This window comes from Schistocerca cancellata, chromosome 9 (assembly GCF_023864275.1).
Source record: "Schistocerca cancellata isolate TAMUIC-IGC-003103 chromosome 9, iqSchCanc2.1, whole genome shotgun sequence".
NCBI lineage: Eukaryota > Metazoa > Arthropoda > Insecta > Orthoptera > Acrididae > Schistocerca > Schistocerca cancellata.
The window spans coordinates 133,983,925-134,010,018 of record NC_064634.1 but is presented as its reverse complement, the minus strand read 5'-3'; the positions used below and the strand labels follow the sequence as shown (position 1 = coordinate 134,010,018).

At 41.6% G+C, this 26,094-nt stretch overlaps 1 protein-coding gene across 1 annotated transcript in view; it reads left to right on the top strand.

Annotated features, from left to right (window-relative positions):
- Positions 1–372: 372 nt before the first annotated feature.
- LOC126101044 (T-complex protein 1 subunit zeta) overlaps positions 373–26,094 on the top strand; it is a 63,611-nt gene continuing 37,889 nt past the window's right edge. The window contains exons 1-3 of the mRNA XM_049911708.1: positions 373–583; positions 18,388–18,451; positions 18,546–18,680. Coding sequence (XP_049767665.1) covers positions 447–583; positions 18,388–18,451; positions 18,546–18,680 — 336 coding nt within the window. The 5' untranslated portion in view covers positions 373–446. The remainder of the gene's footprint in view (positions 584–18,387; positions 18,452–18,545; positions 18,681–26,094) is intronic.

Here is a 26,094-nt window from a genome sequence, read left to right as displayed (position 1 = left end):
TGGATCCAAAAAATATACACATTTGTCCTAGGCTGGAGACAGAAAAATATGGTAAGTATACCTGTGAAGGGACTCTGCAGTCACAATGCAATGAACTTTCTACTTTACAGTTTACAACAAACCTAATTAGTTAGGAGATTCACAAATTAGATGTGAACATGCACGCATTTGGTGTAGCTCATTATAAATTGTTTTGGTTTAGTGATCGTTTGTAATCGGCCTGACATAATTGTTGCTGCGACGTATCCATGATTCCTATCTTTTAACGTCAATTTAAGGAATTTAATGAAGCAGACACTTTCGATTTAAAAATGGAAGTCGTCGGCTTCTATTTATCACTATCGATTCAAATATATCGAAAGCATCGATGTAAACAAAAGAAGGTTTCTGGATATTTCAGTGCGGCGTGAGTGTTGTAGGCGTTTTGATTGTGGTTAATTTCTGAAATGGCTGCTATAAGTTTATTAAACCCAAAAGCTGAATTTGCCAGGGCAGCCCAAGCGTTGGCTGTAAATATTTCCGCGGCAAAGGGGATTCAGGATGTCATGAAAACTAATTTAGGACCGAAAGGCACAATGAAAATGTAAGTGAAGTTTCGTTGATGGCCATGTGCCTTAGTTAAGCCATTGAAAAATGTAGTGGCATTCAGGTAACGTTGTGTTTGTAATTAATTTGGATAGCTAATATGTACAAGTTATAGTCTACGAAATTTATCGTTACATTTACTACAGAATTATTTTCCGGAAGCATTGGTTGATCTGCTATTCAACAGTATCAAAATATTAAATTAACTATATTCTAAACCACCCAAAAAAACTAATTTGGTTTTGCAATGGGAACATATAAGGCACCAAAAGAAGGCAAAGAGGAGCTGCAGTTAAAATTCGCCATTATTCCGCTGGTACTTAAATCTGTAAAAATGTTCTGCAGTCGTACAGTACTCTGGAGAAGGCGCTACAAAAAAACCCAGATGACTAGGAAATGAGATAGTCACAATAACCCAAAAACACTTTAAAAAAATGGTGTCTTTCGTCAAGTCTTATCGTGACAGATATCAGCCTGTTTTTCTGCCATGGTAACTACCGATCAGACTGTTTATAAACTTCAAAATTTAACAGCATTACCAAAGAACAGAATGTTATATTTTTGCATAGTAGCTGCAATACAATTATATATACTGCCTTAAAGTTTTCACGATTGTTACATTTCACGATTGTTACATCGTGTCAGTTTTGGGGAAGGTGTTAGCATTCAGCCTTGACTTTTGTTTTGTTTATTTATTTAAAAAAAAAAAAATTAACATCATAGAGAATTTTATGTATACATTTTTAGTGTACAATGCTGTTCACATGCTAGTTTAATTCCAATTTGAAATACACAATATTTTGTGTTCGCTTAGTTTATGAAGAGTTGTATTAATGTACTGTAGGCCATGCCCAATAGTTATGTGACACCAGCCACTGGTGGGTTTCTTTATCACAGTTTTTCAAGCCTGTTAAGGGTTTCTTTACAAAGGATCCCGAGCATGATACATTTAAGTGTCAGAGGACAAAGCTAGAGGAGATCTCTTAGGATCCTAAGCTTTCTTCCAGACACTTCAATTTTTTTATACATTTTCATGAATTTTCTGTAGAATGTCATGAGGAAAACTACACTGCCAGCTAGACAATGTCACTGAGGGTGCTGGAATAAACGCAATAATGTGCTGTTCTGGAACCCACACGTCAGTCCTTGATGCCCGATACTATGAAACTTCCGGGCCTTGTGAATTCATAAAGCTTACTAAAACATCCTTCTCAGTGGAAGTCCCAGATATTTCCAGTCAACCACTCTTTTGACAAATGCATGCAGTAGATTATCGTGCATGGAGCTCCGAACTTTCTCTTCTGCACTGAGGGTGTTAATGGGATTAAATTTTGTTTCATCAGCAAAGAAAAAATTGAATGAAATAGTGTTACGGAAAGGACGATTTTCTAATGTGGACGTACTTTAGTAGGAACTAGAGAAAACAGTGATGTTTTGCAAGTTGCTGAAACAATGATCCATGTCAGCGGGTTTTCAAATGTCATATTTACTGGCCAAAATTAGTCACAGTAGAGACCTCTGCTGAGCAGGATGCTTTAATAAGCTTAATGCACCCACATGGCCCAGCAAATTCATTTTCTTGACCAACAAGGGGTGACAAGCTCTCTGTTCTGGAACAGCACGTTATGGCAGTTATTCCAGCACCGCCAGTGACATCATCTGGCCAGCAATATATTTTTTGGCATAACATTCTATAGAAAATTAATGAAACTTGTTCAAAAATTTGAAGTAGCTTGAAGGAAACATAAGCTTAGGGTCTTAAGAGAGCAGCTCTAGCTTTTGTCTTCTGGCACTTACAGAAATATATCATGATGCTTGGGATAGAGGCCCTTATCAGACTTCTCAACATGTGGTAAAGAAACCCACCAGTGGTTGCTGTTACACAGCAATTGGGCGTGGCCACTATGGTGTGTTTTTTTTTTTGGGGGGGGGGTGCTGGTTGTCTCGCTTTAAAATAAACAAACAGTATTTTTGCCACTGGATCATAGCAACACTTTTCAAGCACAACCTTCATTATTTACCTTCAATTAACCAACTCTTTGAATCATCCAACCCTGTGTCCAACAATCCATGTGCGTTCCAAGCTGAATGGCATACCATTGTTACCAAGTGATTTTATTCGTGTCACAGCACGTGTCCATTTGAGTCATGTTGCTCATGCATGACAGATTAATGTACTGCTGGACTGTTCACTGTTCTGTATCCTTTAATCTGCTGCTTTATTTGTGTACTTTGTAAATTTGTTACTGTATTACTTTTAATTTCCAAGTTGTGATTAAGAAGTTCAGGGATTCTGAAAGATTAAAAAGTCTACATATCAGAAAAGATAAAGTGAAGTTCAAAATAGCCTCTGAAATGGGTGTTGGAGTGACAACCATTACAGTAAAAAAAAAAAAAAAAAAAAAAAAAAAAAAAACATTGAAAAATCATTACTTGGGTTCTTGGATGATACTCTGTGGGTTTGGTTTTGTCAGGAAAGAAGAGGAGTCCATATTTCAGGCACTATCATGAAAGAAAAAGCTATTCAGTTGCACAAAACCTGGGGGTGTGTGGAGAACGTGGATTCCAAGCAAGTGGTGGTTTGCACTTCATCAGTTGGAAAAGCATTATGGTGCTATAGTTTCAGGTGAAAAACTTTCTCTAATGATGATGCAGTTAAGGAGTTTGTTTAAAAAACTGAAAAAGTATTCTCAGAAAATTAACTGGTAGCTCATTGATTATGGGGGATTCCATTGTCACAGGTGGGAGAGTTGCACTACGTTTTTCAACAGTCAGATGCTGATATAACATAAACAGAAATAAAGTAAAAATTGACTGGTTGTCTTACAAATAATTGTTTTACCTTCGCTTTAAATCTGAATGTCAGAAGTTTACAAATTGAGCTGTTATTCATCTTTAAAACTTTGTCACGGGTGGGACAGCAAATAGACGTAGCATTGAATAACCACTAACATTTTAGAAGAATTCTGTGATTTATGCACTTATTTTCTTTTGAAAATATTGAATTCACATTAATAAAACAATTATCTACATGACATATCAATAAATATTAGAGTAGTAAAACTTATTTACAATAATTGCAATCAAAGACTGTCACGGGTGGGACTCATGTGAAGTATTTTTTTTTTTTTTTTTTAACGGATTTTATTATGTAAGTTAGCTAGGAATCAGTAGGTAACATATACTTAGAAGGCACTTTAAGTTTTAATAACTTTGTAGAACATTTTTGTTGCTTATAAATAATATAAATTTTTGTATAGTATTAGTTTACAGTTCTGAGTACTTAATTATTTCACTTGAAGAATGTACCACTTTGAAAAAATACACTTGACCTCTCACCCACTTTCGAAAATGTCTAAATTGCCGGGAAACTCATAATATAAAGTGTCCCTAACATGTTTGACATTTGGATTCAGGAGAATAGCAAGAACTTCTTTAAACTCTATGTAGGATACATCCTGCTCGTCAGCTTTAAATATCTTTGCTGAGTCCCCAACAGATCGCATACACATAATCTGTATTTCCCCATTGTCTTCTACACTTCTCTGTGCAGTTGCAGCATATCTGTATGTAGTGGATTTGGAACTCAACTAAAATAAATGCTCCTAGCATGATTTGTTCCACAGCTGGTTCTGAACCTGTAACTTCTTGGGAATTGGGTGTCAACAGGACATCAGGATATGATTCCTTATCACTCATCTCAGAATCTGTGTAGATTAGTGAATATATGTTGGGTGAAAGTGGGAAAATCTCCACTTTCACTAAATCTGATTTTAGGAAAGTTCTACCACATAATAGGTTACAGATATTGTAACCGTTGAAGTAATGCTTGCTGCGGATATCTTTTATTTTTTTAACAGCTTTCCAGCAGCTATCCAGAAGGTCTCTGTTTTCATCAATATGATCTTTTGTCAGAAGAAGAAAGTTTATTCCAGAAACAGATTATTTGGCACAGTCTAAAAATCCCTGTGCATTGCTGATGATGACTTCTCTTTGCTTAACTTTATTCCAAATAGCCCTTTTTGTTACAGCTCCAATGCCATCCATTGCACCTTTCCCATGTGATGTTGCAAAGAAAAGCCATTCTCCAGACACTCCAAAGTCTTGCATCATGTAGCAGAGGTTAGAAATGGTGAATTTGTTCTTAAATTTACCTGCGCAACCATCAGAAAAAATTCGTATCGAAGTCAAATTGGGAAGCTCTTGTTTCAGCTTACTTATTATACTCTTCAAGCACCGGCCGGTGTGGCCGTGCAGTTCTAGGCGCTACAGTCTGGAAGCGTGTGACCGCTACGGTCGCAGGTTCGAATCCTGCCTCGGGCATGGATGTGTGTGATGTCCTTAGGTTAGTTAGGTTTAAGTAGTTCTAAGTTCTAGGGGACTGATGACCACAGATGTTAAGTCGCATAGTGCTCAGAGCCATTTGAACCATACTCTTCAAGCATGCATAAACTGAGTACTTGTCGTGGCACAGTTCATCGCTCACAATTGCAAATGAGTGTAGCCCTGTTTTCATCCAAACACAAATAGTTACCACTGTAATCTGTGTATGACTCCAGTGGGCACTTTGTATCTCATCTTGTGCCAGTGCTACATAGTTTTCTGCAAAATCTATTTGCAGTATCACTTCATCATCACTAACTGATGCTTTCACAGTCTTGAAAGCTCCAGATTGCATCCTTTTGACAGAGAAGTGCTCCTTGAATGTTTTTAGTTGAGACTGAAGTTCAGAGAGAGCTTCACAGAGTGTTCCACTGGTAGTAGTCTGTTTAGGGTGACACTCATGTTCGGTCCATTTTCTCCAAGATATTATGTCACACAAATCAAACTTTCCATCTATTGATGTGTGTAAATTCATGATGCATTTCTTGCATTGACTTGTCATGCATATTTCACTTTCTACATCACAGCAAACAAGATTCATAAGGTGAGTGTGAGTAGCAGGGGAACTAGCTATTTCTTTGTGGATGGCTTCAATGATGAAGTTGAAGTTAGCATGATATCTGCACACACATACATTGTGAGGCATTTGAGATGTTAGAACAACATTTTTAGGCCGCAACTCGTAGAATTTTAAAATCTTGATAGCAATATCTGGATTGTCTTGCTTAAAAAGAAAAAATGCTTCCTTAACTGTCATATTCATGTGACGTTTCTGCAAGCTAACTCTTTTCCCAGTTTCATGGTCTACAATAGACTTTACGTCCTTTATACCAGGTGTCTGCCTGCTGATTTCATCATTTGTGAAAAAAAATTTGTATTTTGAGCAGATTATCACCTGTAAGAGTACGAGATGTTTTCTTCACTACTGGGAAAATCTGCTTTACTACCTTTTTAGGTAAGCTTTTACTTACAAGCTTTTTTATTACTGCTGATTTTTTTGAGGGGCTTGAAGGAAGCACCTTCTTTACCCGAGAAACAGCTTTGCCAAGGGACTGAGGACATTTATATGATCCTAACTGGGAAATACAGGTCTCAGACTGATCTTCAATTAATATGGATTTTAGTTTTAAGTCTGTACTTCCTTTTTATTTCAGCTTCCTTCTTTCGATATTCCAATAAAGATTTTTCACTGGAGGATACCTTCTTCTTCATATTTTCCCTCCTTCTTTTATCCCGCTCTCTTTCTTTTTCTTTATGGACATTGTACTTGCTGGTATCTTTCTTCAGTTTTTCTCGAAGTTTTCTCATAAGCTCTGCTGATGTTGTTTTCCCCATTTTCTGAATAAACAGTAAGTTTTTATTTAGTGTAAACCATCAAAGCATTTGTTATATCAACCAATTTAACTTAACAATAACAAGAAGTGTTAAATGGTTTAGATTTGAGTAACATCCAATAAACTGTCACGGGTGGGACACAATTTCTTTTAACATTTATAAATGATCATTTACAACTTAGAAGGTGCCTTATGGTTCATTGGATGGTTTTATTTGTTTTTGGTACTTCTAACCTAAAATATGTAGAATTACTGTAATTGCTGAGTTAGAAGGTAAACTTTTCATGTTTTTTGTCATGGGTGGGACACTAAATACATAGTAACTTTTGTGAATTACCTGCATACTTAATAACTTACCTTTCTTTAAAAACTGAAGTTTGTCAGAAAGATAAGATTCTGCTCTTGAAATTTAACAATTAAAACAACAATCGCTGCAACCCAAATTTAAACAGCTGCCAACACTAAAAGCAAACCTTTTGTTTTCCATCCTCATCTGTAGAATCGCCAACTCTGTTTAACTATATTTCCTCAGCTAATTATGTAATTTTTTCAGGACAGTAAAATTCAACTTTTGTAGATTCGAAAAACTATAACTTTGTTAACTTTGGCAATTTTTTCAAAAAATAAGCCTCAGGCTCAGTTTGGCATGGAATGACCCTTGTACAACATTGACAAGACTGGGCTGAATTATAAATTGGTCCCCCAAAACCCCTACCCAAAGAATGAAGCAGTCAAATGCACAAAACTAGCAAAGGAAAAGCTGACAATTGCAAGATGCAACAATGCAAGTGGGGACAATAAGCTACCGTAGTTTGTAATCTACAAATCTAAGAAACCAAGAGCCTTGAAAAACAAACACGTCAGCACTTCCTGTTTATTCCAAAGCTCAAAGTTTTTGGGGTGAATGGTAATTTGTTTAAAGTGCGATTTTTTGATGCATTTATTGCAGCAGTTAAATACTTGAAATCAAAAAACCTACCACCCTGTGCAATTTTGTTACTAGACACTACCTTCCGATTCAGAAATTCTACACAGTGACATAAAATCTGACTTTCTGCCCAAAGTGACTGTAATCCAGCTAATGGACCAAGGTGTTACAAAGTTGTTAAAATGATGATACAAAGGGAAATAGATCAGTGGTTTGTCAGAGAAAACAGTAGAGTTGTGGTCTTTTTGAAGCAATGAAGAACCTTCACATAAAAGATGTAATTTACACAGTTGCTTGAGAACTTAAACAAAACCACTCTACAAAGGGCGTGGAAGTTTGCCCTAGCCCAACCTAAGAGCAACAACATCCAGACTCGAAAGTGTCAGGCACTGTAGTTTTAGTTACTGATTTGCAAACTTTTCAGAATGGTATCCAGCATGCTGATATAGAGTAATGGCTAACAGATGATGATGGTGCTGTTACCAATAAAGAACTAGATGATGATCAGATCATCAATCTTGTTTTGAAACAGTATACTGTTGAGTAAGAGCAGACAGATGATCATGAAAAGGAAGTAGACAAAAAGATCTATTTGAAATGTGTTTTTTCATCTTTTGATCCCTGCAAATGGCTTGTTTCATTACTCTCTGATTACCCTACTCTTTTAGCATAAAATGTCAGGTAGACTGCTATGGGTATTACAATGTGTGTTGCAGCTGTTATGCAACAATTTTACTCCCATGATGTCCAGTTCTTTGGTAATGCACAGTTAAACTTTGAAGAAATTTAATACCACTTTAATTCTACAGTTACCCAAAAAAAAGGCTGATATTTCTAACGATGAGTCATGAGGAAAGACACCCCCATTTCTTAAAGTTTTTTGAATTGTTCTGATTATCTCACTTCCTAGTCATCAGGAATTTAGACATCAACTTTTCCAGAGTACTAAACAATTGATACATTCATTTTTAAAGGTCCTTTACCAAATTTTGGCAAAATGAGTGAAGTGTGATACCAGATTCTATATATATGAGAAATGTTGTAAATGATTTTTGTGACTTTGTAACAGTGGTGTCAATTTTTAAAGGCTTTTTTAGCACTGGAATAACTCCCTTTCAATGGTGATTATGTTCGCATGCCATCTGTCGAACACCTTATGCAGGACATGTTACATTTCACTTTTTGTAGTTCAACAGTGTTGTGAGATGTAAAATGGGACTAGTATTGAGTTAGGACGCAATGAAAGTACCAGGAATCTTCAGTTTCTGGAAATGTCTGTGGTTTTTAATTTTGAAAAGCCTTTCAGTGAACTAGTGACTACTAACAGAAACAAAATGCAAGACGTATAACATTCAATTGATTATATTCTGCATGAATGTAGGTATTTTTATGATGATTTGATGAAATGGTCTGTATATAACTGTGCTGCCGATAATAAGTGAAACTATTTTGTATGTACTGTGAGTAAAGTTGCAATATTGTGAAAATGTATGAGTAAAACAAAGCATGTTTAAACATTTCTAAAAATGAAATTTGACCATGCAAATGAGTACTTTAAACATTCAGTACCTTAAATGTCGGAAACCCCATCCACATGTTCATCTGCAAAATGTTTTGCTTGGTTAAATGCACTTCCACATTGTTGCTTTTTAGAGCTTTATATGTTCACATTGTGAAACCAAATCTAGTTTTTCAGGTGGATTTTCTAATATAAATGCTTTAAGAAAATGTGCAGATTTTTTCTGTAAAAGTGAGCTGAACATAGGCTTTTTTGGTGTTATTACAGAAAGTGAAAACTTTGCCATCAATTTGTTAACTATTGGGAAGCAGTTGGAAAGTGAAATTTTATATTCTAAACCTTGTATTGGTAACTTATTATGAGCAAAGTTTCCTACAGTTACTTCCAGAGATATGAAAGCTAAACTTCACTTTTTTTCCCAAGTGTCTATTTTTTCGCCTAACTTCGCTTCAAATTATCCATATGAAAATTGCTCAGTAAATCATCTTTCATTTAACTGAACTCACAAAAATTGCTTTAAAAAAAAATTACCGGAGATACTCTTATGTCTGTTCATAAAAATTTACGGGTGCACTTTTTACATTTGCACTATGGGGTCAAACTAATGACTGTATGTCTAGAATATTATATTGGTGTTAAATAAAACTGACCAATGTTCATTGGGAGCATGTGCTCATGCTCACATAGAAGTTCAGCGAAATACATGACGGTCATGCAGAAACTTTTTGCAAAATTAACCACTTGGAATGAATGGCACTATTGTTGTTTTTTCTATATTTCATAGTGAAATATTTATTTTTCTATGGTGCTGTTTTATAAGGCTTAGTCTTTCATCCCCTGCACACTTTGAATCTAAACCCATGGCCCCTGCGGGTCGGCATGTTAGAATAGGTCCGAGGTATTCCTGCCTGTCGTAAGAGGCGACTAAAAGGAGTCTCTCACTCTTCAGCCCTGTAAGTTCAGATACCATTTTATGGTTTGACCTGCCACTTTCCAAATTTTACAGAAGTGCAGGCCATATGGGGAAGGATGTCTTACCTGGTGCACGAGTTGCCCATAGTGTCCTCGGATTCAGTCTCCTTGAACCTCTTGTCATCATGGCTTTGCATCACCACCTGCAATTCAACTATTTGGGCGAGGACACTTTCTGGGGTATGTCATCTTCTTCCGTTGTCTCCTGTCCTCTTTCACCTCCATGACAATATTGGTTTTGTCTGCGCTCAATACCCAGCACGGTAGCCAGTTCGTTGTGGTGGGGTCGTCATGTACCCATTTGGTGGTAGACCCCGGACAACATAGGGATTGCACTGCTGATACCTGAGCTGTAAACTCCCCACATATGCCAAGCAGTAGATGCCCGTCTTTGTGGGGCATCTGGACTCCCAGGAATGGCCATCATGCCAGGAGGCCTCTGCTGGGGCTAGTAGTGCCCTTGGGGAGAGCCTTTGATCGAAGTGGGTGGCATCAGGGCGGATGACCTGCAATGAAGCGGACTAAATCATCTTTTGGTGGTGACCGAATGGCCCCAGCAGTCTCTAAGGAAAGGAAAGGTTGATTTAAATGCTGACAGGTATGACCCTAAATCGTTTTCCTCCCTAGCAACACTTTTGGAGGACCATTGGGCTTCAGAGCGACAGGATCCATATTCGCCAAATTACTCGGTTTGCAGCAGAACTGATGGGTACTCATTTCTGGAAACGAAGCCTCTGTTTTTTGTTGATCACCTGGAGGATAAATTTGAGGAAGGTACAGCGCTGTCCAAAATGCGCAATGGGTCAGTTTTGTTTCAGACAGCATCCCCAACCCTGTCGTGGGTATTACTCGTCTGTGACTAGGTGGGTGAATTCCTGTTTTGGTTACTCCCCACAAAAGCTTCAATATGGTCTAGGGAATTATTTTTCTTCGTGACCTCCTGTTACAATCCGATGATGAGCTATGTGCCAATTTAGAATGGTGGTGGTGTTCATTTCATCCGGTGTGTTTACAGGGGACCCAAAGACAATAGGGTTGTCACTGGTGCCTTCGTCTTGGCCTTTGAGGGTGATTCATTACCTGAAAAGATCAAGGTGATGGTGTATCAATGTGATGTCAAATCCTGTGACCCCTTCCCCTATGCGATGCTTTAAGTGCTGGAAATTTGGGCACAGTTCCTCCTGGTGCCCTTCCAGCACCACATGTAGAGACTGCAGATGTTCACTGCATTCAAATACTCCATGTGTGCCTCCTCCCACCTGTGTGAACTGTGGACAGCATCACTCTCCCTGCTTGCCAGACTGCCCGGTACTTACCATGAGGCTAAACTCAGATATGAAAGACTAAACCCTGTTCCCATGCTATCTTCACGCTGCCGCTGCGACGGCGTCGCCATCGATGATGCCATTATGCTCATCATCTAATGTTGCTCCAGTGGGCCCTCAGGGCCACCCACCTTCCTCTCCTGTCCAGTTGACTGGGGGCAGGTCTTCTGTTGCTCCCAAAGCCTCTACTTTGGGAAAATCTTCCTCCCCCCCCCTAAAAGGCCAGGGACTTCGGTCCCCCCTCCCCTGCTGCAGCCGGAGAAGCAACCGGCTCCTCTTATGGGGGTGGGGTCCCTTGGCACTCTTTACCTTCCACGGTCCCCTGCCAGTGATCCAGTGAACACCAGCCTGTGGTTGAAAGAGTCACTGGCTGCTGGTGTAAGGGCTTCAAGGTATTCGTCTGTCCATGAAGCTACTTCTGAGAAGCCCTACCAGCAAACCCCTAAGGAGCGGCAAGAGGGTAAAACTTCAAAGAAAAAGTCCACTAAGAAACGAGAGCCTCCAGTGCCCCTGACACCAGCACTCCCTCACGGCTCTGCGTCTGAGGAGGAGGTGGAGATTCTGGTGGCCCCTGAGGACCTAGATCTCACCGACGCCTCGGATGCAATGGTACTAGATGCCGACAATCAACCAGTGGCAACAGGTGATGATGAGGACTAATTAGCCTCCTTGATCACTCCATGCCATCCCAGATGACAGAAAGCGTCCTTCTCCAGTGGAACTGCGGCAATTTTTTCTCCCACCTGCTGAGTTACGTCAGTTCTTAAGCAGTACACCTGCTTTTTGCATTGTCCTTCAAGAGACCTGGTTTCTCGCAATGTGCACAACTGCCGTTTGTGACTACCAGAGGTACTACAAAAACCATCCTGCCTGTGACAGACTGTCAAGTGGAGTATGTATTTTCGTCCTTACCTCTTTCTGTAGTGAACCTGTGTCCCTTCAAACACCTTTAAAAGTGGTGACTGTCAGGGTGAGGACAACACAGGAGATCACCGTATGTAACATCTACCTCCCTCCAGGTGGTGAAGCACCACCCCATGTTGTGGCTGCACTCATTTTGTAACTTCCCCCAACTTTTCTCCTTTGGGTGATTTTAAAGCCCATAACCCTTTGTGGGGTGGAGCCAAGGTTAATGGCCATTGCACAGATGTTGAGGACCTACTACCTCACCTCGACCTTTGCCTCCTAAATACAGGTGCCCTCACACATTTCAATGTGGCACATGGCACATATTCGGCCATTGATCTCTTGGTTTGCAGTCCTGGCCTTCTCCCATGTATCCACTGGAGAGCACGACAACTTGTGTGGTAGTGACCACTTTCCACTCTTCCTGTCCCTACTGCAGGGTCCCTCCACTTTCCACTCCTCCTGTCCGTACTGCAGGGTCCCTCATATCGACACTTGCCCAGGTGAGTTCTTCCTAAGGCTGACTGGAACACTTTCACATCCGTACCAACATTGAGTATCCATTGCATGCCACCATCGATGAAGTGATCTGTTGGGAACAGTATATCTCCACTGTTGGAACATGAACCTCCCCCTCCCAGGTATGGAGCAAGCTTATCTTTCATCTCTTCAAATAGAGGACAGAGCGACAATGTCTCTTATGCTCCACGCCACCCTGACCCTTATAATGTTCCCTTCAGTGATTGGGAATTTGTCAGTGCCCTTGACGACTGTGCTGACACATCCACTGGCCCAGGTTGCATCCATTCGCAAATGCTGATACATCTGTCAGCGGATTCCCAACGCCACTTCCTTGCTGTCTTCAACCGCATTTGAAGCTATGGCAGATTCCCATCACAAGGGCAAGAAAGTGTCGTCATTCCAGTGCTAAAGCCCGGGAAGAATCCACTGAGTGTTGACAGCTATCATCCCATCAGCTTCACCAACATTCTGTGCTATCTGCTTGAACATGTGGTGAGCTGGCGGTTGTGTTGGCTCCTTGAGTTTGGGGACCTTCTGGCTCCGTCCCAGGGCAGTTTTCGCCAATTACGCTCCACATCAACAACTTGGTGTGTACCTGGAGTCTGCCATTCGATCAGCCTTTTCCAGGCAACATCTTATTACCACTTTTTTCGATCTCACGAAGGCATACGATACCACTTGGCGACACCACATCGTTGCTACTCTGCATGAGTGGGGTCTCCAGGGCCCACTCCAGATTTTTATACAGGACTTTTTGTCACGCTGCACTTTCAGAGTTCGTGTCGGTGCTTCCCTTAGTCCACTCCATGTACAAGAGAATGGGGTCCTACTGGGCTCTGTCTGAGTGACCCACTCTTTTTTTGCCGTCAATGTTCTCGCATTAGCAGTAGGATTGTCAATCTCTCCCCTCCTATGCGCTGACTATTTTTGTATTTCGTTTTGCTCCTCTTGTACTGTTGCGACTGAACACCACTGCAGCCGTGGGCCCTCACTCACGGCCTTGTTTTCGGCTGACAAAACTTGCGTGATGCACTTCTGTCATCGTCGTACCGTCCACCCCCCATCGAGAACTTCACCTCGATGACCAACTGCTAGATATAGTGGAGACTTACTGCTTTCTGGGACTGGTCTTCGACGTCTGTTAATGGTGGTGGTACCTTAATCTTATTTGATGCCTGAGCTACACCGACTGGGGTGCTGATGGTTGTACACTGCTGCAGTGGCATCAAGCGCTTGTACAGTCCCATGTTGATTACGAAAGTGTGATGTGTGGTTCAGCAGCCCCCTCTCCACTGGGTATACTAGACCCTGTCCACCACTGTGAAGTTTTCCTTGTGACGAGAGCCACCTTCCGATCAAGCCCTGTGAACAGCCTCCTTTTGGAAGCTGGTGTTCCTCCATTGCTGCTCCGGCAGCAACTATTCCTCGCAAATATACCGCCCACATACATAGTTCTCCTCGCCATCCAAATTACCATCTTCTCTTCTGTAACACGGTGCTCCATCTCCCGTAATGGTGGCCCAGAACTGGGAATCCCTTTGCCGTCTGTGTCTGGTCACTTCTTCATGAACTCTACGCTTCCTGCAGGCCCACTTCCGTACACCTCCACTGCCCATACCTCGGCCACAGCTTTGGCTGGACCTATTGGAACGCCCCAAAGCCTCAGTCCCACCCTCTGCTGGAATTTTCTCTTTTCTTGGCGAGTTTCAGGGCTAAGAAATAATCTACACAGATGGATCACTGGTCGACAGTCTTGTTGGTTTTGCTTACACTCACATTGGCCATGCTGAACAACACTCCTTGCTGGATGGCTGCAGAATTTTCACTGCATAGTTGGTTGCCATCTATCGCACTCTGGATCATATCTGCTCCTGCTCTGGTGAGTCCTTCGTCATTTGTTGTGACTCCTTAAGCAGCCTACGAGCTGTCGACCAGTGCTTCCCTAGGCATCCTTTGGTACTGTTAATCCAGGGGTCTCTTTATGCCCTCTGCACCAGTGGACACTCGGTATCTTTATTTGGACCCCCAGGACATGTCGGGATACCGGGCAATGAACTTGCTGACTGCCTGGCCAAACATGTCACCAGTAAACCATCTCTGGAGATGGGCCTCCTGGAGACTGATTTGCAAGCTATCTTCCGCCACAAAGTTTTCGCGATCTGCGTTACAGAATGACGCCATCTGAGTACACCAAATAAACTCTGTGCTATCAAGGAGATGACGAATATGTGGCGGTCACCCATGCGAGCCACTCGCAGGGAATCTGTTGTTCTTTGCCGGCTCCTCATTGGCCATATGTGACTAACACATGGTTACCTCCTCCATCGCGAGGATCCACCTCGGTGTTGCTGTGGCTCCCTTCTGGCTGTCATCCACATCTTGCTGGACTGCCCAATTTTAGCTGCTCTGCAGCAGACTTTTAACCTTCCCAGCACCTTACCCTCGGTGTTAGGCAATAATGCCTCAACAGCAGATTTAGTTTTACTTGAGGAGGTTTTTATCGTACCATCTAATTATCGTACCATCTAAAGGTGGGCATTTGGCCTTCTTTCCGAGGCCTCCACCCTCCCTCCATTTTAACCCTGTCACCCCTTTCTTTGCATTTGTTTGGCTTTGTGTTCGTCTTTTCCCTACATGTGTTCATCTGGCCTCGGCTTTTTGGAGTGGACATTTTAATGTGTTGCAGAGTGGCTGTCTCATTCTCTTTTATGCTTGTGATCAGCCAGCCCAGACCATCTGCTCAATGGTTTTAATACCTTCTTCTACTTTTCCTTGTCTTGTATGTTTTCTACATTTTTTGTTTGTCCCATTTGTTTTCTTTTTAGGTGTGGTTCCCCATTCCTTTTCCCCCTTTTACTTTCCAAAACATACTTTTGGCATTGTTTTATCTTGAGCCTTGTTTGTGTCAGGAAGAGGGGCTGATGACTCTGTAGTTTTGGTCCCTTTGTACGCCAAACCAACCAATCTAATCCCATATGCTTCATTGTCCTTTGCAGACTATATCTGGAAGTTATTGGTTATGTGAATCTTTGGAATGGAAAGACTGGCAGTAGTCGTCCTCAGGGAAGATCTCAGCATTCTGGGGAAGCGTGGGAAATGTGAACCACTTCTGATCACATGACTTGCCTTAATAAATAAATCCTTTGTAATTCTGGAGGTAACAGGGTTGAAATACAGGAAGTGAAAGGTTATCTATAACTCATACATAACATGGATTGCTGTTTCAAGAATCATTTCGAGGAGTCAGTGGTTGAAAAGGGTATCAGACAAGTTTACAGCCTATTCCTGATGGTATTCAGTATATACATTGAGCAAGCAATGAAGGAAACGACGAGAAATTTGGAAAGAGAGTTAACATTGAGGGAGAAGAATTAAAATCTTGATGTTTGCTGATGACCGTAATTCAGTCACAGTAAAGAACCAGGAAGAGTAATTGAATGGAGTGGATTGTCTGGAAAAGAGGTTATGAGATGAACATCAACAAAAGTAAACAAGGTGCAGCGAGTCATATTACATCAAACAGTGAAATAAGACACTATTGATAGTAAATGAGTTGCTATTTGGGCAACAAAATAACTAAAAACAGCATGACTAGAGAGGTTATAAAATGTGGACTGGCAATAGCAAGAAAAGTGTTTCTTAAAAAGAGAGAGATTTTAACATGAAACACAAATTTCAGTGTCAGGAATCATTTTCTTAAAGTATTTGTCTGGAATAAAGCCTTTTAAGGAAGTGAAATATGTGTGGTGAACAGTACAAATAATATTAGAAGTTTTTTTAAGTGTGGTGCTACGAAAGAATGCTGAAAATTATATGAGAATATTTAATGTCTAATGAAGTACTGACTCAAATTAGGGGGGGAGGAGACTTACGGCAAAGGGCTCAGTTGATGGAACATACTGTTGCATCAGGGATTAGTGAATTTGTTATTGGAGGGAAGTGTGTTGGTAAAAATTCTAGAGTGAGATTGAGACCAAGGCTTAAACACAGTAACCATCACCACATGTATCTCACAGGTTCCAGTAGCTATGCAGAGATGAGGAGGAATGTGCAGGATAGACTAGCGTAGAGGAACTGCATCAAAATAAGTTCTGTATTGAACACAACATGTGGTCTGTGCCATACAGAAGCCCACCATCAAATAGCTATTTTGAATCTGTCAAACTGTGCAAATGTTGACCTGCAACATGTTATTACCTCAAAGGTGCTCATTATTTCAGTGATGACATAGCTGTCTGCGGTTCTAAAGGCCCTTGATTAAATTTCCAGAATCCATATCAGATTTTTCTGTGGTGTAATGGTTTAGGGGAAAATATACTTAACATTCTACCAAATTTTGGCCTCCATGAATAAAGAAGCAGTAAGATGTGCAAGTTTGGAATTTGAGGAAAGCTTAAATCTTTCTGCTCAATTACCTAACAAGGCAGAGGGCCATCCAGTTTATAAGATTAAGGCTGCAGCTGTGATTTTGGTACTGTTCCATGACTAGATTATAAAATAAGTACAGCATTTCAGTGATCTAGATTATGGTTAATGGAACATTTTTCATCTGTGGTTTGGCAGTTGATTTGAATTGTGGACCTCTGTATGATCGATCCCTCCTCCCCTCTCCCACCTCCCACCCCTCCTCCACCCCTCTCACCCCAATACTACGGTAGAAGTGTAGTTACGTTATTGGTGGCCTTTCTGTTGTTACGGTTTTGCACGATGACTCTTGGGAACTCAGCACAACAAATCTTAAGTCAGAGATTCAATGAAATTTTCATTCATAATTTCCTATGATTTGTAAATAAAATTATCTGGTATTTTGTTCTATTCAGTTAGAATTTAACTGAATTATCAGAAATTTTGGCAAATCCAGAAATGATGTAAAAGTGGGTTATTGCAGTGACGAATGTAATTTATATCTTGGCCTACAATAAACATCACACTCATTTAGCAGTTGTATTTTCATGTTGAGATTCATTGGTTTTGGCATTTCATAAGAAAATTATCATATTCCAACCTAACCTAGGCTTCAGACTTCACTACAGATCAGTCTGTCTGGACTTCGTTTTCTCTAGTCACCAAATAAATACAAAAATCGGCAAGCAACCATAAAATTCATAATAACAAGATTAATAAAAGTTATTCAGGCACCCTCCATATTGAAAAAATACAGTAAATTCGTATCTTCTGCCAAAAGAAATCATTAGATTTAGTGATCCTCACTGGCTAGCATATATCAGTACTCAACTGGCTATGACCAGCGTCACTGACTTGCCAACATCAGCATATAGTGCAAGAGCCCCCAACACTTTAAGTGCAGAGTATTGCAAACAGCTGTAGGCTGAAGATGATTGAGTTCAAAGTTTCTCTTGGTTGATTAGCTAAAAATGTTTGTGATTGCTCACATTTAACTCCTGAATCAAATTACCACAGTAATAATAAAACTCCCATGTTTTTCTCTGTACAAAAACAGTTTTTAGTAGGAATCCCTACTCTATCATTCGCAGAAGCTAGCATGTTTGCGCATTTTTTTGTTTTGTTCTCAGTTTACTCAATTTTGTCTGTAGTGTTTGTGGTAGTTGCTTGTCTGTGGTTATTTCATCATCCAATATTCCTTCCCCCACTCCATCATCAGAGTCCATTAATGTGTGGAGATGTTTCCTTAACAGAAGGAGCCTAAGTCAAAAAATTTCTGATCGATAGCGCCCAGGAAAGAAAAAACATGAATAGTTAAAGACAAGAAACATCAGAAGTCCTGAAAATGAAAGTAGCAGTTAAATGCAATGTAATTTCCTATAGATTTTTTACGTTAAAAATAGAAAAAATAGTATAGGGTATAAAAGTAATGTCTTCTTTCGATGAAGAGCATCTCTAAAATAGTTATGGAGCCAAGAACACTGTAATTTAAATCATCCAATGTTTCAGGTTGGTCTCGGGTGCTGGAGATATTAAGATTACGAAAGATGGAAATGTTCTTTTGCATGACATGGTAAGTTGAGCAGTTACTTCCTGTTCTTTGTCTATAAAATATCAAGCTGTTGCAAATAAAATGTGATAAAAAATTGAGATATCCCATGTTATAGCAAATACAGCATCCTACAGCGACACTTATTGCACGTGCATCAACAGCACAAGATGATATGACTGGCGATGGCACTACATCAACAGTACTCATGATTGGAGAACTTCTGAAACAGGCAGATTTATACATAGCTGAGGTATGTGATGGTATCATTTTAATAGTAGTAACTATTGAAGACTGAAATAATTTCCCTATCTCTTGACACCTAATTGATAGAGCATGCACAAAATCTCCCCAGGGGGCTCACCACTCTTCGGTGGGTTCGTGTTTGGCTCCCACGGGGCCCCAACCATTGCAGCCTTGTTTCCCTTCCATGCTGCCTGTCCATCCTGTTGCTATTCCTTTCCCCTCCCTTGGGAACAAGTCTGGGATGTTTTTGGAAATGTGTTCTGCATTTTCAGGAGCTGCTATAAGATCAGTCTTTCCACTGCTTTTCATTCCTGTTTCCTTTCTTCATTCCCCCTTTTCCTATCCTTCCTCCGCTTTGGCGTTTAAGGTTCTTCTTTTTCTTCTTCCTCCTTGTGCACTCCTGAAGGCCAGTCCATGCGTCCGACATGCAGCAAGTGACTGGGTAACGCGTAATTCTCAGCTCTAGGTTGACAGGTATGGTTCGCACGTATGTGCAGGTACAGGCTAGGCCCAGGGCTTGGTGATTGCCTGAGCTGCTACCTTCCCAAATTGCCGAATAGTCCCTTTTGTCAGGTGTTCGGGAGGCATGACCTGAGGTGTGAACAATCACCTAAGGCAGGTGCGCCACCCTCTGCAGGGGGCCCCAAGTTGGAAGGAGTGTAGTGCCATAACGGGGGATTTTCTCACAGTGAGAAAATTATCTTCTTCACAGTCAATATCTACTAAACATAAATGGAATGAGGGTAACAATTCAGAGACCACTATGGTTCCTCATGGTTTCTCGTACTGAAGACGGTCAGTCCTTTGCGTCAGTAAATCTGTTTATTATTCAGAAAGGTGTTGATGCAGTTGCTGGCCCTGTGAAATGCTGCTCTTGTTTATGCAATGGCGCTTTGATTTTGGAACTTAATTCTGATTTCAAGCACAACAACTGCTCACAGCCTTGCTCCTCCGCCACTATTCTGTTCATGCCCAGGCCCATTGAACGCTGAATTCTTCTCGTGGTGTTATTTACACTAAGCTGTTCGATGGTCTGATTGAGGCAGAAATCCAAACAAACCTCTCTGATAAGCAGTCCATTGGGTGATAAAAAAGATACATGCTTCCTTAGTGCCCGCAAGCACTGTTTTTATCACTTTTAGAGTGGTGGTTCTATCAAAGATCAAAACAGTCATGAAGTTATCACAGTCCGCCTGTACATTCTACACCCGATGCACTGCTACCAGTGTCACTGTTAAACACACACTCATACGCCCTGTTGACACCCAGCAAAATGTGTAACCTGTGGTACGGATGTTCACAAGGATGATAGTCGTCTCCTTCTCCCCGCTGCATTAGCTGCAATGGCAATGATGCCGGCTCCTCCTGAGATTGTCCAGTATATCTTTACAGACAGGCTGTCCAGGAGATCCTGCTGAAGAAAAAAGTGTCTTAAACAGTCACTCACAAGTTGTTGACTAGTCAGAAACCCTGTCATAGTAGCATCGCTGACCCCTTGTCCCATCTGTGCAACAAGCCACCAAAGTTTTGCCTCACAGGACAAAGTCACCTGCTACACAACCAGCAGGCTGGAAAGGACAGAAGGAATACTCCCGCGAAGACTTCCTACATCCCTCCAGTCAACAAACATCTCAGTCTTCCTCTGCAAAGGCCCCAAGAAGTGAAACAAAGGCAAACGGTCTTCTCCTTTGCCAATTCAAATATCCTCTTTGATGGTGTCGCCACATGATATATTCATCCAGCTGACCTCTGTGTCGCCGGTGTGCACTGCCAACAGTTTTTCTGTTCTGAAATCTGCAGACAAGGAGAATATCAATGCCTCTGTAGATTTCATGGAGCAGGATCCTCCAGTCTCTGTGCCTGTCTTCGAAGGCTGGCACTCATCAATCGACGAGATGGCACCTCTTGATTTTTCCCTCTTCCCCTTTCCTTGTTATGACTCTACTCCAGTGGAATATTCGCGGTCGTTGATCCAATAAAGAGGACTTACGGCTGCTCTGAGAATGACAGCATCTGTTTGTTCTGCTGTATTCCAGGAAACAAAATTGTGTTCTCAAGACCACTTCTAGCTCCGCATTTCGTCCACTTTGACATTACCCCCCCCTCCCCCCGAGGATGTCATTCCGTCTCATGTAGGAGTTATGCTGCTTATCCGAGATGACATTCATAGTCAAGCCATCTCCCTAACAACCCAGCTTCAATCTGTTGCAGTCCACATTTTCCTTCCTCACTTGACCTTTTCCTTTCGTACTGTTTACGTCCCTCTGTCATTCGGTGTCACCAGGGCAGACTTCCTCCAGCTTATTGGGCACTTCCATCACCCCTTTCTGCTGCTCAGTGAATTTGATGCGCACCATCTCCTTTGGGGTTCTTCTGGAACCTGTCAGAGAATTGCCCTCTTGGCTGACCTTCATAATCAGCTACCACAACATGGGAGCACCCATGCTCTTTTCAACTCCAGACACACCTATTCCCATTTGGACCTATCCTTCTGCACTGCCGAGCTTGCCCATCATCTCCATCATTCTGACACGTACTCGAGCCACCATTTCCCATTGCTATCCGATTGCTCGCTCCTGCCTCACCAATGTGCACACACAAATAGCAGCTTTTTAAAGCTGAGTATAGGCTTTACTCATCCTTGATTAGCTTCAACGAACCACATTTCCCCAGTTGTTAGGACCAGTTACAAACATTATCCTTACCGCCGCAGAATGTTCCATTCCTTGCACTTAATCTTTGCCGTGCTGTGTCCTTTGATCGACTGAGTCATGCCGTGACGCGATTCACATGCAGAGACGTGCCCTCCACATATCGTCCTACGATGGCAAACTGCATTTGTTATAAAAAGTTGCATGTACAGTGTCATCGTGTCCTTTGCGAAAGTAAAAAGCTATTTTATTTGCTAATTCTTTTAACAGTTCCACTGCCTATTCTGTCTTGTGGGCCAACCTCCGATGGATCTCTGGGACCGAGGTCCATTCCCCAATTTTCAGCCTGACAATAGCAGATCAAGAATCATAAAAGAAGGTTGTATACCTGGAAGAATCCTGGAGATACTAGTAGGTACCAGATAGATTATATAATGGTAAGACAGAGATTTAGGAACCAGGTTTTAAATTGTAAGACATTTCCTGGGGCAGATGTGGATTCTGACCACAATCTATTGGTTATGAACTGCAGATTGAAACTGAAGAAACTGCAAAAAGGTGGGAATTTAAGGAGATGGGACCTGGATAAACTGAAAGAACGAGAGGTTGTAGAGAGTTTCAGGGAGAGCATAAGGGAACAATTGACAGGAATGGGGGAAAGAAATACAGTAGAAGAAGAATGGGTAGCTCTGAGGGATGAAGTAGTGAAGGCAGCAGAGGATCAAGTAGGTAAAAAGACGAGGGCTAATAGAAATCCTTGGGTAACAGAAGAAATATTGAATTTAATTGATGAAAGGAGAAAATACAAAAATGCAGTAAATGAAGCAGGCAAAAAGGAATACAGACGTCTCAAAAATGATATCGACAGGAAGTGCAAAATGGCTAAGCAGGGATGGCTAGAGGACAAATGTAAGGATGTAGAGGCTTGTCTCACTAGGGGTAAGATAGATACTGCCTACAGGAAAATTAAAGAGACCTTTGGAGAGAAGAGAACCACTTGTATGAATATCAAGAGCTCAGATGGAAACCCAGTTCTAAGCAAAGAAGGGAAGGCAGAAAGGTGGAAGGAGTATATAGAGGGTTTATACAAGGGCGATGTACTTGAGGACAATATTATGGAAATGGAAGAGGATGTAGATGAAGACGAAATGGGAGATAAGATACTGCGTGAAGAGTTTGACAGAGCACTGAAAGACCTGAGTCGAAACAAGGCCCCGGGAGTAGACAACATTCCATTTGAACTACTGATGGCCTCGGGAGAGCCAGTCATGACAAAACTCTACCATCTGGTGAGCACGATGTATGAGACAGGCGAAATACCCTCAGACTTTAAGAAGAATACAATAATTCCAATCCCAAAGAAAGCAGGTGTTGACAGATGTGAAAATTACCGAACTATCAGTTTAATAAGTCACAGCTGCAAAATACTAACGCGAATTCTTTACAGACGAATGGAAAAACTGGTAGAAGCCGACCTCGGGGAAGATCAGTTTGGATTCCGTAGAAATGTTGGAACACGTGAGGCAATACTGACCTTACGACTTATCTTAGAAGAAAGATTAAGAAAAGGCAAACCTACGTTTCTAGCATTTGTAGACTTAGAGAAAGCTTTTGACAATGTTAACTGGAATACTCTCTTTCAAATTCTGAAGGTGGCAGGGGTAAAATACAGGGAACGAAAGGCTATTTACAGTTTGTACAGAAACCAGATGGCAGTTATAAGAATCGAGGGGCATGAAAGGGAAGCAGTGGTTGGGAAAGGAGTAAGACAGGGTTGTAGCCTCTCCCCGATGTTATTCAATCTGTATATTGAGCAAGCAGTAAAGGAAACAAAAGAAAAATTCGGAGTAGGTATTAAAATTCATGGAGAAGAAGTAAAAACTTTGAGGTTCGCCGATGACATTGTAATTCTGTCAGAGACAGCAAAGGACTTGGAAGAGCAGTTGAACGGAATGGACAGTGTCTTGAAAGGAGGATATAAGGTGAACATCAACAAAAGCAAAACGAGGATAATGGAATGTAGTCAAATTAAGTCGGGTGATGCTGAGGGAATTAGATTAGGAAATGAGACACTTAAAGTAGTAAAGGAGTTTTGCTATTTGGGGAGCAAAATAACTAATGATGGTCGAAGTAGAGAGGACATAAAATGTAGACTGGCAATGGCAAGGAAAGCGTTTCTCAAGAAGAGGAATTTGTTAACATCGAGTATAGATTTAAGTGTCAGGAAGTCGTTTCTGAAAGTATTTGTATGGAGTGTAGCCATGTATGGAAGTGAAACATGGACGATAACTAGTTTGGACAAGAAGAGAATAGAAGCTTTCGAAATGTGGTGCTACAGAAGAATGCTGAAGATAAGGTGGGTAGATCACGTAACTAATGAGGAGGTATTGAATAGGATTGGGGAGAAGAGAAGTTTGTGGCACAACTTGACTAGAAGAAGGGATCGGTTGGTAGGACATGTTTTGAGGCATCAAGGGATCACAAATTTAGCATTGGAGGGCAGTGTGGAGGGTAAAAATCGTAGAGGGAGACCAAGAGATGAATACACTAAGCAGATTCAGAAGGATGTAGGTTGCAGTAGATACTGGGAGATGAAGAAGCTTGCACAGGATAGAGTAGCATGGGGAGCTGCATCAAACCAGTCTCAGGACTGAAGACCACAACAACAACAACAACAACAATAGCAGATCTCATAGTAGATCCTATTGCTATCTCCGACACCTTGGGCCACTGTTTGCTGAGATTTCGAGCTCCTTTCACTGTCATCCTGCTGTCCCCCATTGGAAACGAGTGGAGGCGACTCAGGCGATACCCTTCTCTTCTCAGAACAGTGAGTACTAAGATGCCGTCTTTACTAAGAGGGAGCTAGATTGTGGTGTAACTTCATACCGATCCTTCGCCCCAGGGCCACACGATGTTCACATTCAGATGTTGCAGAAGCTTTCTCTTGCAGGCAAGCACTTTCTCCTTCATACGTACAATCTCATATGGGCAGAGGGCACGTTTCCCAGATGCTGACATGAAGCACTATCATACCCTTACCTAAGCCCGGTAAGGACAAACATCTTCCTTCTAGTTATTGCCCCATTTCTCTCACTAGCTGTGTTTGCAAGGTGATGGATTGTATAATTCATACCCGGTTGGTATGGTGGCTTGAGTCTCGCAATTTACTACCCACTGCATAGCGTGGATTTCGAGCGTGTTGTTCTGTAGTTGACTATCTCGTCACTTTGTCAACCCATGTTGAATAGTTTTTTGCACAAATATCAGGTTGTGACCGTATTTTTCGATTTGGAGAAAGCCTATGTCACTTGCAGGAGGACTGATATCCTCGGTGCTCTCTACACATGGGGCTTCTGTTGCCACATGGCCCATTTCTTACAGGAATTGCTAAAAGACTAAGATTTCAAGGTACATGTAGGTTCTGCCTTGTCAGACACCTTTGTCCAGGAAAACGGTGTGCGTCAGGGTTCTGTACTGAGTGTCATCCTCTTTGCTATCACCATTAACCGTATTATGATATGTCTCCCGCCAGACATATCCGGCTCCCTTTTCGTTGATGATTTTGTTAGCTATTGTAGTTCTCCATGAACTTGTCTCCTTGAATGGTGTATTCAGCAGTGTCACGGTCATCTTTACTCATGGAGCATCGACAGTGGCTTTCGCTTTTCCACAGACAAAACTGTATGAATTTCTGCTGTCACAATTGGTTTCTTGCACTGTCCGTATGTCTTGGACCTGTTGCTCTTCCGTTCATTGAAACTATGAAATTCTGGGGGCTTACGATCAATAGGAAACTTACTTAGTCCTCCAGTGTGTCGTACCTGGCTGCCCGCTGTATGTGGTCCATATATGTCCTATGTGTCCTCAGCAGTACTTTCAGGGGTGCGGATTGGACCACCCTCCTCCATTTGTAATGGTCCCTTGTCCGTTCGAAACTAGACTATGGGTGTTTTATTTATGAATCTGCACCTTAATGCTATCTCAATACAATCAACCATTGTGACATCTGTTTGGCCGCTAGCGCCTTTTATGCTAGCCTGGTTGAGAGTCTGTATGCAGAAGTTACCGATCTACCTCTGTTGTATTGCTGCTTCTTCCTCCTCAGCAGATACACGTGCTGTTTGTCTGCCATGCCTGGCCACTCATCCTGTACTGCCTCCTTTGATCACCTGTATGAGACTTGTCCCTGTTATCTCCTGGAGTTCGCTTTCAGCCCTTCCTCCAGTAGCTCAACTTCACACAATTTTCCAGTTTCCCGTTGTATATAAACCCATCGCCTCCTTGGCTTCATGTGGCAGCACATGTTCACCTTGGCCTTCATTCGCTTCCTAAGGACACAACTCCATCGATGCCCTATCGCTGTAAGTTTATTGACGTTATCATGGAACTTCATGATAGTACCTATTTGTACACTGATGGCTCTAGGACTGATTATGGTGCTGGGTGTGCCTTTGTCATTGGCACCAGTGTTTTTTGGTATCGGCTTCCGGAACACTGCTCAGTATTTACAGCAAAGTTCTTCGCCCGGTATTGGGCTACACAGTACATCCAGACACACCGAATTTCCAATTGCATCATCTGCTCTGACTCTCTGTGCCCTTCAGAGCCTCTGTGCGCTGTACACCATCCACCCCTTAGTGCAACAGGTCCAGGAAAGCTGTCACTTGTTCACTCGTGATGGAAGACTGCAGTCCTGGTGCCTCAGTGCGCTAGTTCTTCCATTCCCTCCAATGATCTCTGTGTTGCCGTCTGTCAGCAGGTGCGGTC